This window comes from Oncorhynchus mykiss, chromosome 16, assembly GCF_013265735.2.
Source record: "Oncorhynchus mykiss isolate Arlee chromosome 16, USDA_OmykA_1.1, whole genome shotgun sequence".
Classification (NCBI taxonomy): Eukaryota; Metazoa; Chordata; class Actinopteri; order Salmoniformes; family Salmonidae; genus Oncorhynchus; species Oncorhynchus mykiss.
Window position 1 is genome coordinate 48,212,696 of NC_048580.1, and position 18,431 is coordinate 48,231,126.

Sequence of the window (18,431 nt, forward strand, 5' to 3'; positions counted from 1 at the left end):
GTGCTATTTAATGGCCATATAATTGCATATTTTATTTTTATAGCTGTGTGGGGCTACTGTGGTGATCATGTAACCTAATGAATCACACTTTTTCCAGTATTTGGGAGCACGGACTGCAGGACTTATATTAGGCATATTGACTGTGGTATTAGTGATTTCCACTCTGTATGTAGGCTCGATATAGCTATTTACGTTGCACAGTCCCGTCACACAGAGGTTATAAAATTTGATTTGATATCCATCACGGGGTCCCAAATGGTCAAGACTATCTATAGCCTATTCTTATTGCCAGATCTGTTTTCTCTATCAGCCACTGCACATGCTTCTTCAACTATTTTGTAAAAAAATATATATTTAGAGGCTATATTTAGAGGCCTGTGAGCTAGGGTGTCTTTTTAAAGGGAGCCCTATAATAAAAACGGTTATAAACACAGTTCTTAAACTATTCTGCAAGACACCAGTATCCAAAATGATAGCCTAAATTGCGATGCCTACAAGATGAAGGCACCCTATTTTTTATTTGGAAAGGCCTAAATTAAACATTGAATTATTAAAGTGATAGGTTAAAGAACTTGAGAATTTAGATTATTTTGAATACACACATGGATTTCAATAAACAAATGGATATGTTCTATTCTCTTTGATTTAGTTCCTATTGCAATGACAATGGATTACATACTGACTGAACTGAATTAAATGTTGAAATATGTTGGATTGAGGAGTTGCACGTATCATGCAGGCTTTTCACTTTAATTGGCTAGTAGGCAAATAGGCCTAAATGAAGATATGACTATTGTTGTATGCCTCCAGAAGGGCATCATCTGAGGTTTAGGGGTGCTTTTCTGAAGGCGCATGGTGCTATGGTGCTGCATGGAGATCACAAGCTCTTCAACTGGGCAGCAGTGTCGCAATGGAGGGAATAGCCTATATGGAGACTACCTAAGACCACCGCAACAGAGTTATTGCAAAGTGTGGGAACAAGCTTATGCCAGACTTAACCTCTCCCTTGTTCATTTCAAAGTCCATATGTTCATGTCAAATTATTTTTTATTCATATTAACCCCTCCTACAGAATATGCTTTGGCAAGATTTTGAGTGATGAAATAAACATCAAAATCTTCAATAAAAACAATATTCTGAATGGCAAAGACTCCAGTGGTCATACATAATTCATATTCTGTTTCATTATTCCTGGTAGATATGACTGGTTATGATTGCAGACAGAGCCCAGAGAATGTGATGGTGCAATATTGAATTAGTCATGCATGGCGATGTCCACATTTTTTCCACATTTTGTTAATACGTTACAGCCTTACTCTAAAATGTTTTTTTTTAAAAAATTATTCCCTCGTCAATCTACACACAATACCCCATAACGACAAAGCAAAAACAGGTTTAGATTTTTTTGCTAATTTATTCAAAATAAAAAACTGAAATATTACATGTACAGTGCCTTGCGAAAGTATTCGGCCCCCTTGAACTTTGCGACCTTTTGCCACATTTCAGGCTTCAAACATAAAGATATAAAACTGTATTTTTTTGTGAAGAATCAACAACAAGTGGGACACAATCATGAAGTGGAACGACATTTATTGGATATTTCAAACTTTTTTAACAAATCAAAAACTGAAAAATTGGGCGTGCAAAATGATTCAGCCCCCTTAAGTTAATACTTTTTAGCGCCACCTTTTGCTGCAATTACAGCTGTAAGTCGCTTGGGGTATGTCTCTATCAGTTTTGCACATCGAGAGACTGACATTTTTTCCCATTCCTCCTTGCAAAACAGCTCGAGCTCAGTGAGGTTGGATGGAGAGCATTTGTGAACAGCAGTTTTCAGTTCTTTCCACAGATTCTCGATTGGATTCAGGTCTGAACTTTGACTTGGCCATTCTAACACCTGGATATGTTTATTTTTGAACCATTCCATTGTAGATTTTGCTTTCTGTTTTGGATCATTGTCTTGTTGGAAGACAAATCTCCGTCCCAGTCTCAGGTCTTTTGCAGACTCCATCAGGTTTTCTTCCAGAATGGTCCTGTATTTGGCTCCATCCATCTTCCCATCAATTTTAACCATCTTCCCTGTCCCTGCTGAAGAAAAGCAGGCCCAAACCATGATTCTGCCACCACCATGTTTGACAGTGGGGATGGTGTGTTCAGCTGTGTTGCTTTTACGCCAAACATAACGTTTTGCATTGTTGCCAAAAAGTTCAATTTTGGTTTCATCTGACCAGAGCACCTTCTTCCACATGTTTGGTGTGTCTCCCAGGTGGCTTGTGGCAAACTTTAAACAACACTTTTTATGGATATCTTTAAGAAATGGCTTTCTTCTTGCCACTTTTCCATAAAGGCCAGATTTGTGCAATATACGACTGATTGTTGTTCTATGGACAGAGTCTCCCACCTCAGCTGTAGATCTCTGCAGTTCATCCAGAGTGATCATGGGCCTCTTGGCTGCATCTCTGATCAGTCTTCTCCTTGTATGAGCTGAAAGTTTAGAGGTACGGCCAGGTCTTGGTAGATTTGCAGTGGTCTGATACTCCTTCCATTTCAATATTATCGCTTGCACAGTGCTCCTTGGGATGTTTAAAGCTTGGGAAATATTTGTGTATCCAAATCCGGCTTTAAACTTCTTCACAACAGTATCTCGGACCTGCCTGGTGTGTTCCTTGTTCTTCATGATGCTCTCTGCGCATTTAACGGACCTCTGAGACTATCACAGTGCAGGTGCATTTATACGGAGACTTGATTACACACAGGTGGATTGTATTTATCATCATTAGTCATTTAGGTCAACATTGGATCATTCAGAGATCCTCACTGAACTTCTGGAGAGAGTTTGCTGCACTGAAAGTAAAGGGGCTGAATAATTTTGCACGCCCAATTGAAATATCCAATAAATGTCGTTCCACTTCATGATTGTGTCCCACTTGTTGTTGATTCTTCACAAAAAAATACAGTCTTATATCTTTATGTTTGAAGCCTGAAATGTGGCAAAAGGTCGCAAAGTTCAAGGGGGCCGAATACTTTCGCAAGGCACTGTACATAAGTATTCAGACACTTTACTCAGTACTTTGTTGAAGCACCTTTGACAGTGGTTACAGCATCAAGTTTTCTTGGGTATGACGCTACAAGCTTGGCACACCTGTATTTGGGGATTTTCTCCCATCCTTCTCTGCAGATCTTCTCAAGCTCTGTCAGGTTGGATGGGGAGCGTTGCTGCACAGCTACTTTCAGGTCTCTCCAGAGATGTTCGATCGGGTTCAAGTCTGGGCTCTGGCTGGGCCAATGAACGACATTCAGAGACTTGCCTCAAAGCCACTCCTACGTTGTCTTGGCTGTGTGCTTATGGCAGTTGTCCTGATGGAAGGTGAACCTTCGCCCCAGTTTGAGGTCCTGGGCTCTCTGGTGCAGGTTTTCATCCAGGATCTCTCTGTACTTTGCGCCGTTCATCTTTACCTCGATCCTGACTAGTCTCCCAGTCCCTGCCGCTGAAGAACATCCCCACAGCATGATGCTGCCAACACCATGCTTCACTGTAGGGATGGTGCCAGGTTTCCTCCAGATGTGACGCTTGGCATTCAGGCCAAATAGTTAAATCTTGGTTTCATCAGACCAAATAATCTTGTTTCTTAGGTGGCTTAAATTTTTTAATTTTTTTTTTAAATAAAATAAAATAAAAAAATTTAAAAAATATATATATATATATATACTTGATTTATTTAATATACTTGCAGTGAAGCCGCTCAACAACTACATCACATTAGTCATGTAACTCCCATCCAGAGCGACACACAGAAGCAACCAGGGTCAACACCCTGCTCAAGGGCACATCGACAGATCTCCCACAAGGTCAAAAACGGGGATCCAAATCAGCGATCCATCAGCCCAAGCACCCAACAGCCAGGCCACTAGCCCTCCAAGATCCCCCGCCACAGTTCCCCAAGAGCTGCCCCGCAACCATCCAAGCCCCCCCTCCATTCCATTCCCCATCCCCAAGACCCCGTCCCCAATGCACCAACAACCAACAGAATGAAAAGAGAAAAACAAAGCAAAACAGAAAACGCAAAAAAAAAGACATCAAGGACAACAAAAATCATAACAGCAAGGCCAACTGAATATGTTTAAGTGCATGTATGGCACTATTTACATGTGTGTGTCCATGTATGTGCACATTTGAATGAGTGTGTGTATATATACATGTGTACAAACACCTGCATGGCATCAGCCTCAGGCAAACAGGCATTAGCTGTAACAACACTGCCCCTAAGTGTCATTAAAACATACTTTTTGTTAGGTTTAATTTTGACTTTATTTTTTGGTACTTTTATCTTTGACTGTCATTCTATCCCCCACCCAGCAACTCCACTCCCACTTGTCTTCAGTTCCACATCTCAACCCCCAGCTTCCCTCAGCCCATTCCATCCACCTCTTCGGATTTCTATGCACCATATATCTTTCAACTATGCTGTGATGTTTAACGTACAGTTTTAATCTATCAAATCCAGAGTTGAAGATAAATACATTTACTAAGAGTATTAGTAATTGACTGACCCAGTCTCTCCAGATCTCCGAACAGTACTATTTCTAGTGTAAATTTTAGATAAATGTTATGCATTTTCAGCCATTCCTGAACCTGATACTAGAAACAGGCTAAAGGAGGGCAATACCAGAATAAATGTTCTATTGATTCTGTATCCTCACAACAAAATCTGCAGAGCTGCGATGATTGTATACCCCAAATATTCAACATTTTGTTGGTGGCAAGAATTCTATATAACAATTTTTGCTGAAAAGCACAAAGTCTTGAATCTTGCGTCATACACCCTGTACCATGGAATCGGTACATAAAATCTGTGTGGCACAGCGGTCAACATCCTGGTCCTCAAACAAAACTGGTATGCTTTCCTATGTATGCTATTTTTATTCCTCTGCCAGTTTTGATCCTTTAAATTGGGCAGACAAACTGGTTCCCTACCTCCTCCCACTGCCACATCCATTTTTGGGATAATGCTATAATCAATTGGTTGTAATCTTTGATTGAGCAGACCTTCCCATACAATTCTGATAACTCCATTAAACATAACTCTACCATTCCAATATAATTTAAAAACAGAATAACCTTTTTTTTTTATGTGTGTGTATTTTATCAACCAGCACATTTGAGTTCAGCCATAATTTGTTCTATCTTTTCAGGGGAATGAAAGTGTAGCCAGCTGTGCAATACTTATTTGAAAGATAGATACTTTGAAAAAATGACATATGGCAATCTGCACAAAGGCAATTTTAAACAATGGATAAGCTTTTCTTAGTAATCTACTTGAGAACCATCTGGGATCAAGTAAAACTTTTAAATAAGTGAAGCTTTTAGAGGTTTAGTGCTTTTATATTTAATCATCTCAACCCACCCAATTCATATTCATTCTATACAGTTGAATACATTTAAACTCAGTTTCACAATTCCTGACATTTAATCCTAGTAAGAATTCTGTCTTTGGTCAGTGAGGATCACCACTTTATTTGAAGAATGTGAAATGTCAGAATAATAGTAGAGAATAATTTATTTCAGCTTTTATTTATTTCATCACATTCCCAGTGGGTCAGAAGTTTACATACACTCAATTAGTATTTGGTAGCGTTGCCTTTAAATTGTTTAACTTGGGTCAAATGTTTTGGGTAGCCTTCCACAAGCTTCCCACAATAAGTTCGGTGAATATTGGCCCATTCCTCATGACAGAGCTGGTATAACTGAGCCAGATTTGTAGGCTTGCTTGCTGGCATACACTTTTTCAGTTCTGCCCACAAATGTTCTATTGGATTGAGGTCAGGGCTTTTGTGATGGCCACTCCAATACCTTGACTTTGTTGTCCTCAAGCCATTTTGCCACAACATTGAAAGTATGCTTGGGGTCATTGTCCATTTGGAAGACCCATTTGCGACCAAGCTTTAACTTCCTGGCCGATGTCTTGAGATGTTGCTTCAATATATCCACATAATTTTCCTACCTCATGATGCCATCTACCGTGCTTCACGGTTGGGATGGTGTTCTTGTGCTTGCAAGCCTCCCCCTTTTTCCTCCAAACATAACAATGGTTATTATGGCCAAACAATTCTATTTTTGCTTCATCAGACCAGAGGATATTTCTCCAAAAAGTATGATCTTTGTCCCCATGTGCAGTTGCAAACCCTAAGTCTGGCTTTTTTTAATGGCGGTTTTGGAGCAGTGGCTTCTTCCTTGCTGAGCGGCCTTTCAGGTTATGTTGATATAGGACTCACTTTACTGTGGATATAAATACTTTTGTACCCGTTTCCTCCAGCATCTTTACAAGGTTCTTTGCAGTTGTTCTGGGATTGATTTGCACTTTTCGCACCAAAGTATGTTCATCTCTAGGAGACAGAACGCGTCTCCTTTCTGAGTGGTATGACGGCTACGTGGTCCCATGGTGTTTATACTTGCGTACTATTGTTTGTACAGATGAACATGGTACCTTTAGGTGTTTGGAAATTGTTCCCAAGAATGTACCAGGTCTTGGCTGATTTCTTTTGATTTTCCCATGATGTCAAGGAAAGAGGCACTGAGCTTGAAGGTAGGCCTTGAAATACATCCACAGGTACACCTCCAATTGACTCAAACGATGTCAATTAGCCTATCAGAAGCTTCTAAAGCCATGACATAATTTTCTGGAATTTTCCAAGCTGTTTAAAAGGCAGTCAACTTAGTGTATGTAAACTTCTGACCCACTGGAATTGTGATACAGTGAATTATAAGTGAAATAATCTGTCTGTAAACAATTGTTGGAAAAATGACTTGTGTCATGCACAAAGCAGATGTCCTAACCGACTTGCCAAAACTATAGTTTGTTAACAAGACATGTGTAGTGGATGCAAAAACAAGTTTTAATGACTCCAACCTAAGTGTATGTAAACTTCCGACTTCAACTGTAGATAGGCACGCTTTATCTTGACTGGTTTAGCGTCCCAGATAAAGCTAAATCTTTTTTGCTCATATGATTTGAAAAACGAATCATCAGTAGGCAGCGCCATAAGTGCGTGAGTAAACTGAGATATAACCAAGGAGTTAATCAGGGCAATTTTTCCATAAATAGACAGGCATTTACCACTCAATGGTTGCAGGATATTTTCTATTGAAATTCATTGTGGAAAGCTCATTTATATCTTTGTGATATGAATACCAAGTATGTCTACTTCACAGTCAGCCCAATTTAATAGGTAAACTGCAGGGTAATGTAAGAGTAGTATTTTTTTAAAGATCCAATACGTAAGTGTACACTTTCACAATGAGTATTTCTGGACTAAAACCTATCTAGAACTTCAATGAGACATTGCTGGGATCTAGCTTGCAGACATAATATAATACTTTTTAAGCCTTCGATTTCTAATCCTAATGTTGTTATTTGATCTGATTTTAATAGCTAGCATTTCAATGGCCATATCGAATTGATATGGTGACAGTGGACACCCTTGTTTAACCAATCTTGACAATTCAAAACTGAGAAGTAGCTGCTATTTACTATTTTACACCTGGGGTTGCTAGCTATATATAACTTTCACCCATTTTGTAAGAAAATCAGCAAAATTGGAAGAAAAAAAAAAAAATCCAGTCTTACTTTATTGAAGGCCTTTTCAAAATCCGCTATAAATACCAGGCCTGGCTTCTTACATGTTTCATGAAGTTGCATTATTTCTAGTAGTAGTTGTATATTATATTTAGGCGCTTTTTGCAAACTCCAAGCGGGCTGTCATGTGCCTTTTACAAAAGGAGCGTCTTCCGTCTGACATCTAAAATGTTAGTCCGTAATCGTAACATGGTGTTTGTATGTTCACAGATTAAATTTCACGTTTCTGTTTCACGCATGGCTTTTCTTTACGATCCTAAACATTTACGGATTGATTTTCTTACAACCCTAACAATACGTACGTTCAAGCTTTTGGCAGGTATCTTCGCTCCATAAAAGGTCCCCTGATACCATCATTTTTATTACAGTCGGTGCTATCTAGTGGTGTTAGTTGTATAGCTCCATCTAGTGCACAGACTAAGGAAACCCACTTTGCACCAACTTTTATTAACAAAACACTTTATTGTAGCACAGTTGTCATTATTATGTATATAAGGAGAAACTACTTATTTTGAATGGGGGAAAGAAGACAGCCATTTGGAGCAAACATTAATAAGTGAAACATAATTGTTAAGGAAAACGTTCCGACTGATTACATTGTAATGATATAAAGTTGTTGACCTTCCACACTACCCGTCATAATGGATCTTACATACATGATCAGTCTCAAATATATTAAAACAATACCACGCTGTATCACTTTCCCCAAAGGTTGTCAAATGTCTTGATAGATTCTGTATGTGTACTTTGACGGTTTAAGAGGTGAGTTTCAGCTTGAAGAGGACCGTCTGAGGTGTGGTGATATCTGCCACTGCTAGTTCCTGTCCATCAGACAATCCCAGTTCTGCAACACCACAACATTACATGTACAAGATGGCCGAAACAAACATAGGTTTATATAGTCTACCATACACATATTTGAAGAAAAAAACATCTTACCTTTCAAGGTTTTGCAAAGGTTGGGTCTAGTTCTTTCTTCAATTGAAGCTACAGTCTGTAGATATAGTGTCTTATTTTTCCCTTCCAGGGTTGCTGTGATGGCTGGGGACTTCATTTGTCTGGAAAAGATGAATGCTAACAATGCCAACTTCACAATTACACCTTTCAGTAGCGCTAAAAAAAAAACTGCCTCTACTGTATGAAGACATGACAGACATCAATATCAGTCAGTCAATCTGGTTACTAGCAGATGTACTCACAGGGAGGCGTTCTCAGTCAGGTACTCCAGGACCTCCTGTAGCTTGGCAGAGGGTGGGAACTGTAGATCCTGGGGCACCTGGCTACAAGCTGAGCAGTTCTCCTGTCAGACCAAACAAGAACATGAAGACACAAAGTACTTCTGACATCACGCCACCCCCTTACAGCCTTGTGTCAATAGCACTGTCAGTAACATTGGTACAGTTCTCCTTAATAAAATGGGCAAATATATACCCATTAAAGACACTCATCTAGGTACTCCTGAGACATTACTAACCTTTCGCTCTGCCTCGAATGTGTAGGTGTACAGTCCGTCCACATCATTAAATACCAGATAATTATTCAGTGGAATATAAGCGCTGCAAAGTCAGAGAAAAGTAATTTGATACCTGGTATGAAACTGACCTGTTCTCTACAGTGAGTGCATCATGTGAAAACAGAATTATTCATTTCACAGTACTAACCTTGAAGCCATTTTAAAAACTTCAGTGGAGCAGGCAGCTACAGAGCAACAAAAAAGTGAAATAAGTTACACTACTTGAAATGTACAAAAGTAGCTACTTGTAATCAAGTTGGGATCCATCAAGATAAAATGAAGCTTACGTATGTAACCACAGTTATGTGAGCTATATGGATCACTCCAATATATTTGGTATCACTCCGTGGCGGAGGGATACATCCGAGGTGAGAATTTACAGATTTACTCCCGTGTACACCGCCCCTATATATAGACCCCATGGCCACGACACACGTTCTCTACACCATTTTTGAGGCGCCTCTAGCACTGAAGAGGATTGGAGTGATCCATATAGCTCACATAACGAAGGTTATGTATGTAACCACAGTTATGTTTCACTATACTGGATCACTCCAATATATATTGGTATATCTGTACCAGATTTAGTCAGTGCTAGAGGGACCTGGCCAGCCGGTGGCGAAATCCCAGTGTGGGACCGAGACGCAGGGGCCGTCAATGTGGAAGGGGGAGGGTCCCGGCGCAATGACTGGAATGAATTGCAAAAAAATAAAATTGCTGAAGTTAGAGACTTCTCTCACTCACTAACTTTAAACATCAGCTCACTAACTTTAAACATCAGCTATCTGAGCAGCTAACCGATCGCTGCAGCTGTACACAGCCCATCCAATCTACCAACCTCATCCCCATATTGTTTTAATTTACTTTTTTGCACACCAGTATTTCTACTTGCACATCTGCACATCTATCACCCGTGTTAATTTGCTAAATAGCAATTACTTCGCTACTATGGCCTATTTATTGCCTTACGCCATTTGCACACACTGTATATAGATTTTTTGTCTATCGTGTTATTGACTGTACGTTTGTTTATTCCATGTGTAACTCTGGGTTGTTGTTTGTGTCGCACTGCTTTGCTTTATCTTGGCCAGGTCGCAGTTGTAAATGAGAACTTGTTCTCAACTGGCCTACCTGGTTAAATAAAGAAAGTTTAAAAAAATAAAGTCCCTGGAAGGGGAGGCGACGCCCAGGACCGCTGAATCAACCGCAGAGGGAGGTGCCACATTTACCCAATAGTTCCATAGCAAAGGTGCAAGAGGAAGCCCAGCTGGCCGCAGCACAGATATCAGCGAGGGGCACTCTTCTCAGTAGAGCCCAGGACGCAGCCACACCTTGCGCCGAATGTTTCCACCACAGATCCTAGCACTGGCCGGCCAGCAAGACGGTATGCTGTTATAATCCAAGTCCACAATCCTGTGAGAGCACCTCTGCCCAGCCCGCAGGACTCTCACCATAGCAGACAAAGAGCTGGTCTGTTGTTCTCACTGACCGTGTTCGCTCCACATAAGCAGCTAGTAACTGCACAGGGCACATCATGCCGGAGGGAGGCCCAAACTTCCACCACTGCCGGGGGGGGTCGTAAGCAGACAGGATAAAAAGGGAGGTTCAAATGCCTGTCTGACAGAACTTTTGGAAGGAATGAACCTGGCATCCCTGAGCCCAGAGGAGCTCCCGTGCCATAAGATGTAGGCGGTGGGACCTCAGTCGAACTGGGAGGCGTCTGTGCTGACCAGCTCCCGGCGGCACATCCTCAGCATCTCCACCTGAGAGAAAGGAGCGTCAGCGCCACCTCAACAATGCCCTGAGGCACTGTGCAGTCACCCGCCGCTGGCGGTGACGGGGGTGCTTCGGGTGCAGCCGGCGGGAGTTGAACCCCCGTTGAAGAGGCCGGAGATGGAGCAGGCCCAGGAGAATCAGCAACAGGGTTGCCGGCGGCAAGCCCAACAGGCGTTGGCAGGTCAGGGTGGATACCACCAACCCCTGCCAAAAGTGGTCGAGGCAAGATAAGATTGCCTGAACCCTTCTGGTGGACAGGTGTGGTCTCATGAGGACTCATGAGTCCAGTTCCATGCCAATGAAGGCCACCCTCTGGGTGGGCGTCAGATGACGACTTGTCGTTTACAGTAATGCCCAGCCCACCGATGTGGGTCAGGATCGTCCAGGTAATTGAGGATCAACAATCATCAGGATGTGAGAGGTGCCAGGACAGCATCCATGCACTTCGTGAAAGTGCGGGTTGCCAAGGGGAGGCCGAAGGGAAGAACCATGAATTCCCTTCGAAACGAATCGGAGGTACTGCCAATAAGCTGGGTGAACAAGAACATGGAAGTACGCATCTCTCAGGTCCAGCATCACAGACCACTGGTCCCTGGACACGGCCTGCAACACGTGGGCTGGGGACAGCAGGTGGAACCTCAGTACCCATTGAGGTTGCGGAGGTCCAATAAGTGGAGAAGAACCCACATATCCTTTCTGATGTCTTGATCCTGCGGATGGCACCCTTGTCCAGGAGTGAGGAGATCTCTAGCCGCAGGGTTTTCAGGGAGTCGGCCAACATGGTGACACGAAAGCCCCTGAAGGACGGGAGCCGGCACCGAATATGAGTTGGTACCACTCGAGCAGGGGACTCCACACCCTCCTCCCACTTTGCCCTTTGAGACGGAGAGAAGCAGCCGAGGAAGGGTGTGTCAGGGGTCCTGCCGGGGCCAGCCTCTCCTCTGGCGCCCCGAGTGCCTGGGTTTCCCAGCCACGTCCCTATGGCGGTCACGGTTGACAGGTTGTTGCTCCACCACACACTGTGCCTCTCCCCTCTACCGTGCCTCAGCACGAAGAGATTGGGCAGGAGGGGGACCCCACCGTCGTTCGGGTGGCAAAGTTTCGTCTGCCTTGGACTCGGGGCCTGAAGAGGCGGCATGAACCGTCTCAGGGTCTCCCGGTCCCTACGAACCTTTTGGTCTCCTCCAGAATGTCATCAGCCTTGGGGTGATGGGGAGAGTGGCAAATATGCTCTGGAGAGCAGCTGAAAGGCGGGATTAGGCCAGCCAGGGATGGCGCCGGGAGATAACCACCTGCGCCATGGTCCTGCCGTTGGCCACATCCCTCTGGTGCAGGCAAGACACCTCCATCGCTTCCTCTGTGCCCTCCTGCATCTGGGGCAACAAAGGCTGCAGGTAGAACTGCAGCAGCTTGGCCGCGTTTGTAAGGTGGCCAAGAGAGCAGAGGGACCATATGTGGCTTTCAAGTCCGCATCAAAGACTCTGGGGTGTCCCAGCTTCAGTCGCGGGTTCTGCCGTATAATCTCCCGGTCCGGGAGGACCATTGCAGCTATCATGGTGTCCATGGTCGGGTACTCCCAGAGGTCGAGTGACACTGCACCCGCAGCATAACTCCATGGTCCAGTTTCTGCTGTGAGTCGGAAGCGCTCCCTGGCAGAGGCCCAGCAAGGCCTTGTGGAACTCAGGGATGGGGACAGATGAAGAGTCACCACTATCCACCAGTTTGATGTCCAGTGCAGTGGCTACCCGAGTGAGTAGGCTCCTCATTGCCTCTCGAGCCGCTGGAAGCGATGAAGCCCCGCTGCCGGCTTCTGATGGCCTGTCAGCTCGGTAGCCCAGCTCACGGTGGTGAACAGTGCTAGGCTGTTCCTGGGGGATGATGCAATCATTGGCCAACAGGGAACAGCTGTCGTCGCCATTGAAGCTATCAACCTACTGACGCAGGGCATGCGCCCTCCATTCCAAGGTGGTCCCAGCGGTCCGACTCCTGCCCCTGTCCATGACTGGCAGCAGATGGGCTGTGCCTGCGGTGGCTCCAGGCACGCTTCCTGGGAGGGGTACTGGGCCTAGTAGAGGGAATAACAGCTCGCTGGCGCACCACTCCTGAGGGAGCTCGTCCCCAGCCGGAGCCCAAGCCTGGCCGACTCACTCACGCATGGCTCAGGCGTTCTGAGAACACCACACAAAACATACATCCAGTACGGCGCTCCACTGCCCTCTCAAACCCAGGTCAGTGCATAAACAAGGTATGTGGATCCCCAGTGGGTGCCACCATCACACGTGTCACAACGGGAAGCCATAAGCTCAGCCAAGCCAACAGAGCAGGGGTCCGACGCCCTGGGAGAGCTTATGTCGTGACCCACTTGGAAGAGTAGGAACCCGGTGAGGGATAAATTACCCAGCACCTCTGCAAAAAACAGGGAAGACCCATGTAGGAAAAGCAGGCAGACAAAACAAAACAACCAGGTAATGTATTTTTAATAAAAAAAATATAATAATTGGATTTTTACACCAACTGCAATATTACCTAGCCGGTTTAATATCCAGGCAGTAAAAACTCCATTAAGGAACTCCAAAGTTAATGTCTCAATGTAGTGGAAAGCCCACCTTGATAATCTTACACTCTACAGGAGAAGGAACAAGAAAAAAAACCCTGCAGGGTAATTAGCAGAGAACCCATGTGAGCAGCATGTTAAAGCAATTCACAAAACACACATAGAACAAGCCAGTGGGCAAGTTGTGTAAGGTAAATTACAGTTTGTGGCAGCAAGAGCCATCGTACTAATGGAGGCACACGGAGTCGTAGTGTAACGCTAACGAAAAAAAATACGACAAACCACAGGCGGAAGACACAGATCAGTGGAGCTCTCAAGAGGGGCTGGCCATGTGGCCAGCTGCTCCAGGCTGCAAACAGCCAGTGAGTATACTTCCACGCAAGATATTACACACTTACCAGTGACTTACCAAGTGAACTTCAGAAAGGTTGTACCTCACACCATACGGACGTCCGCCGAGAAAATGAAAGACGTGTCGCGGCCATGGGGGTCTATATATAGCAGCGGACCCCAACCGTGACACAGATGTACACGGCAGTAAATCTGTAAATCCTCACCTCGGATACATCCCTCCGCCGCAGAGTGATACCAATATAGTGAAACGTAACACAATGACAGTCAGAAAGGGTTTCCTACCAGCTATTACAGCATTAGTTGACGCGACAGCAGGGATGATCCTCTTCACGACGCCTGAGGCAAAACCATGTGAAAAGAAATCTAGCCACACTGTTCCCAGATTTTTTACAACCAATACTTGTAAGTGGGGGAGGTAGGGTTAATACAATTTCAACTTAAAATTGTAATAGGCCTACAGTGCTCCCCCCCCCCCCATCCTCATTTAAAATGGAACAGAACCTAAATGTTGCTTGCACTATATAGTATGTATAGCCAAAAGCTGATATAGCATGAGAGTTTTACCATCTCTGCCAGACAGGTTGTTACAGTATGGTACTCCTCACCTTGTGTTAGTCTGTATGTGACTCCTGTGATGTTGTAGTCAGCAGCTCTCTCATGGGCCCTCTGGAACACCCACTGGATGTGCTCAGGGTTATCCCCATCCAAACCAACACCCTCTGATGGACAGACAAGAGCCTGTGTCATTATCTGTAATTCTCTGTTATAATAGGTATTATGTTGATCTTAATGTGTGTTATGAAGGGATTATGGCCACCTAAGGGTACAGTGAGCAATAAAACAATGATTTGTTGCCCTTTTTGATTGCAATCGAGAGGTGATAGACAATGAGAAGTGTTATTCATGGACGTACCTCCAAAAGGCTCGTCTTTGGGCCACTGTAGCATTCTGACATACTCAACGCAGTGCTCTGGCAACCGCGGCATAGACGCAATGGTGCACATGGGGAAATTAATCTAGGGACAAAAATAACACAACACATTAGGCTATACAACACATACACCAAAGCGGTCACTGATAAGTAACACAAAATGGCTGCATTACACAACTCACTGTCCAGCTTAACAAAGTAGTGGGCTACTGAAGCAGTACACTATAAATATTATATTTGGCAGGTCTGAGAGAGCTTGTAGCACCTGTGGTGGGTAAAGCGCCAGAGTGCAGTCGATGCACGCGGTCATGCCAGGCAGAATGACCCGAGCATTGCCTTTGAAACCCTCTGTCCCACCGTCAATGAGGGGGATGATGGAACTGGGGTCCAGAACACCATTATTGTAGCTCAGAAGGGATATCTGTAAATGGGGTGATCGGGTAACTGGGGTGATCTGACATTTTACATACATACACACAATCCACATAGCCTATAGTTCATATTAATACATACATACCAGCATGCCATTCATCCAACGCCTGGCGATGATCGAATCTAATCCACAAACAATAATGTGGAATTCTACAAATCCAATTTAAAAAAGTGTCAGCACCATTGTTAAGTACAAGTGTTTTTAGAAAATTCCATAAAGTAAACAAAGTTTGCACTTACGTCTATAGAAAGATTCATCAAAGTCTTGTATTTTGTTGAAGTGTCTAAGCAGAATATGAATTAAGAAAAAGAATAGAACATACTTCTATTACTCACATGCTCAAGCTTAGTAATGCAGTCATTTGTACGGGGTAAACCTACACTCCGGTATTCTACACGTCAGTTGCAAAGGATACGGGACAACTTTACATCCAGGGATGCGATTATTGACAAAGTCAGCAGCCACATCTGCTTTTGGCCGTCCAACATCTTTGGGCCTAAACAAGATATAGAGGTGAGCACTGACATCCGCTGATGTAAAAATGGCTTTATAAATACATTTGATTGATTGAGGTGTATGTTGAAAAGTAAACTTTTAAAGACACTTTCACTTTGTTTCTTCTATCAAACGAGAACACACTATGGTTGTTATTGATAGAGTAAGGGCCATGGGAGAAGGTGGGAAAGGCGAGCCAAACCTGAAAAGGAACTGCCTGTTGAGGTTGGAGATATCGATGGTATCCATGTCAACAACATGAATTTGACGAAAACCTGACAGAGCCTAGATCCGAACAAGGAAAAACCACACATTAAGTTACTGAGCAGAAATAGAACAAGATAACAAAACCTGTTCATGCATTTGCACCTGGAAGCTGGACATTCTCTCTCATACCAGATTTTTGAGCAGCTCACATCCAAGTCCTCCAGCTCCAATGACCAGGATTTTGCATGTCTCCAATAAGAATCCAAGGGACTGAAAGGAATATCAGAGTTGGTGTGGAGAATGCTTTTCTCTATCCCCTAAATAAAAGGACATGTTATTATCTGATTCCTTACCTCAATGCTTGGCTCAAAGTCAGGATGAGTGAATGGGCCGGGTCTTTCCAGGAACTTCTTCACATGGTTCCATCGGCCATCCCAGTCTCCACTATCTCCATGTCCTCCATCTACAGCCATTCTGCACACAGAAAACAAGATGCTCTGCTGCACATATCAACCAGCAATCACTCAAACCTATCACAAGTGTGATGGTGAGTCAAAAATAGATGGCTAACTACGTAGATAAATATAGGTCTGTAGCATGTCAATTAACATCAGGATGATTTCCCTAGAATAGCTAACGTTAATCAATCATTCTATATGTGAAAATTCAGACAGAGGATGCTGCTGCTAACTACCGTTAGCTACCAATCATATTAGCTAACTAGCTAGATACCATATTAGCTAAGGTAAACTGGTTTTCTTTGATGTTGAATTGGGCACACTTCGACTAAGCATGTTCATGTGCCTGGTTCTTAGAATCAGCTAGTTGTCTACTCGAATTAGCCCAATTTCCATAACTAACTGTGTGAAATTGTTGAATCAATGAATTTCCACACTCCATGCTAACAGGCTAACTTAGTTGGGTAGCTCACTAACGAACTGTGCAACTCAAAGCTGCTGCCAGTTTCAAGCATTTCGTCACTAACTTCTCAGTCAGCTCCTCTATTTTCCTTCTTTTCTTCTCCCTAAAGAGGAGAGAATAAAAGAAGGTTCAATGCTTAAACAGCAGCATAATGTCGATTATGTCAGCTAGCGACAATAAATATCATTTTTTGTACTTACGGCTCCTCAGCATCCGCCATACTTTCAAGGTTCCATGTCCTCACTGGCTGTACTATATGTTCACGAAAATCAAACCTGCGTTAGCATATGTGCCCAAAATTCACAGGGATTTGCAATGACTGTACATGAAGGATGTTCTGCGCATTATGTGCAGCACAGCGCAATTGTGATTTCCATCAACATTAATGCACTTGTCTTACTCTCGCGAGAAGCTAAACTGACCACAACAAGAACACGAGCCAACCCAAAGATGTTATATTATATTGACAAGATAGTCGAGTGACTTCTCTAACAATGGAAATACATGTCCTCAAAGAAAAGCAGGCAAGATCAGGTGGGACCATTCTAGCTTAACGAGAGGGCGGATACACGTGTGAAGAACAGATACAAGTCCGATATAAAGTTGCCCAGTAGAAGTGAGGATACTCACATTTTTCCAAATGCCCCAGGAAGGAAAGGTGGTCCTGGTGGTTTACAAAACTAAAAGAGAAAAAGTGACATCCACTCTGAATTACCTAAAATGATATATCCCATATTGGTCTTTAACAGTCAGTCCAACCTGTACTGTGCGAGTAGGCTACAGTAATAGTAAGTCACTATAGAAACAGATACATGTTAAATTCAAAGGTTTTAGATTGTTCCACTCAATGTCACACGTCAACAGAAGAACAACAAAATGGTATGTTTTAAGTCCAAAACTATGCACACATCAGGAGACCACTTTTGAGTTCTGGAAAAATCGAAGAAATTTAGTTTTTTTGTGTGTGTAGTTAGCCTTTCTAATTCAATTTCATTTGATTAGTAGTGTTTCTGTAGTGGATGGGGTTGCAAAGAAAATGGCTACTGGATTGATGCAAATAATCATATTCTGTCAGTTAGGCTAGTTAACATTTAATTGAGAAGGTTTTTGAGAAAACCTTTCCATCTACCAGAATACGGGGAGGCCTATCATTAACAGCTTTTTAAAAATGTTTTATTCCTTAATTGTTTGAAACCTGAACGTTTTACTTAATTATGAGGCTTGTTTTACCTTACTTGAAAGTAGACAAAAGCCAAAATCCCTCCACAGAATCGTGGAGGCAATTTATTTTTTTATAAAGACTTACTCGTATGCTTTTCTCCTGTTCTATTGATTTTCTTTCAACTTTCTATCATTGTCTAGCAGCCAAAGGCATCGTAGTCATATTAGCAACCAATGATAGTTGTTGCATATTTCAATCACCCCTCTTTCTACATTTCTGATGGATAATTCCTTCTCTGCCCATTTTAGAACGGCGTTTTACTGCAAATAGAATTCTGGAAAATTCACGCGAAGGTCTACAGTACATAGCTGCCCCTAAAATGTTAAATAATATTTTATCCAAAATATAAACTAAATATTCGGATCTGTTCCATCAGCCTTATTAATTGAAA

The 18,431-nt window shown here is 43.0% G+C and overlaps 1 protein-coding gene across 3 annotated transcripts; it reads right to left on the minus strand.

The window, feature by feature from the left end:
• Nucleotides 1-8,062: 8,062 nt before the first annotated feature.
• LOC110492159 (NEDD8-activating enzyme E1 catalytic subunit) lies at nt 8,063-17,516 on the minus strand. Of its 3 annotated transcripts, XM_021566216.2 has the most exons (18): nt 17,449-17,516; nt 17,019-17,070; nt 16,883-16,921; nt 16,251-16,371; nt 16,087-16,167; nt 15,893-15,975; nt 15,611-15,691; nt 15,435-15,478; nt 15,280-15,344; nt 15,028-15,183; nt 14,745-14,847; nt 14,437-14,550; nt 14,114-14,167; nt 9,296-9,332; nt 9,109-9,190; nt 8,834-8,934; nt 8,574-8,692; nt 8,063-8,478 (listed from the first exon to the last, which is right to left on the minus strand). In XM_021566216.2, exons 2-18 carry the CDS (start codon nt 17,036-17,038, stop codon nt 8,390-8,392), a joined length of 1,389 nt encoding a protein of 462 aa, XP_021421891.2. In that variant the 5' UTR covers nt 17,039-17,070; nt 17,449-17,516; the 3' UTR covers nt 8,063-8,389. The 3 variants fall into 3 exon arrangements, 2 of the variants coding, with proteins under 2 accessions (XP_021421891.2, XP_036803005.1); XR_005036538.1 differs by lacking the exon at nt 17,449-17,516 and having other exon boundaries at nt 8,077-8,478; nt 8,574-8,708; nt 17,019-17,235; XM_036947110.1 differs by lacking the exons at nt 16,883-16,921; nt 17,449-17,516 and having other exon boundaries at nt 17,019-17,232.
• Nucleotides 17,517-18,431: the final 915 nt, after the last annotated feature.

What these genes read in the sequence shown, in the direction of transcription:
- LOC110492159 (XM_021566216.2), bottom strand. Translation starts at nt 17,038, where the DNA reads ATGGCGGATGCTGAGGAGCC. An exon ending in CTGACTGAGAACGCCTCCCT is followed by an intron (nt 8,693 to 8,833) that starts GTGAGTACATCT and finishes CATCTTTTCCAG; the next exon opens with ACAAATGAAGTCCCCAGCCA. An exon ending in CCTTTGCAAAACCTTGAAAG is followed by an intron (nt 8,479 to 8,573) that starts GTAAGATGTTTT and finishes GTGGTGTTGCAG; the next exon opens with AACTGGGATTGTCTGATGGA.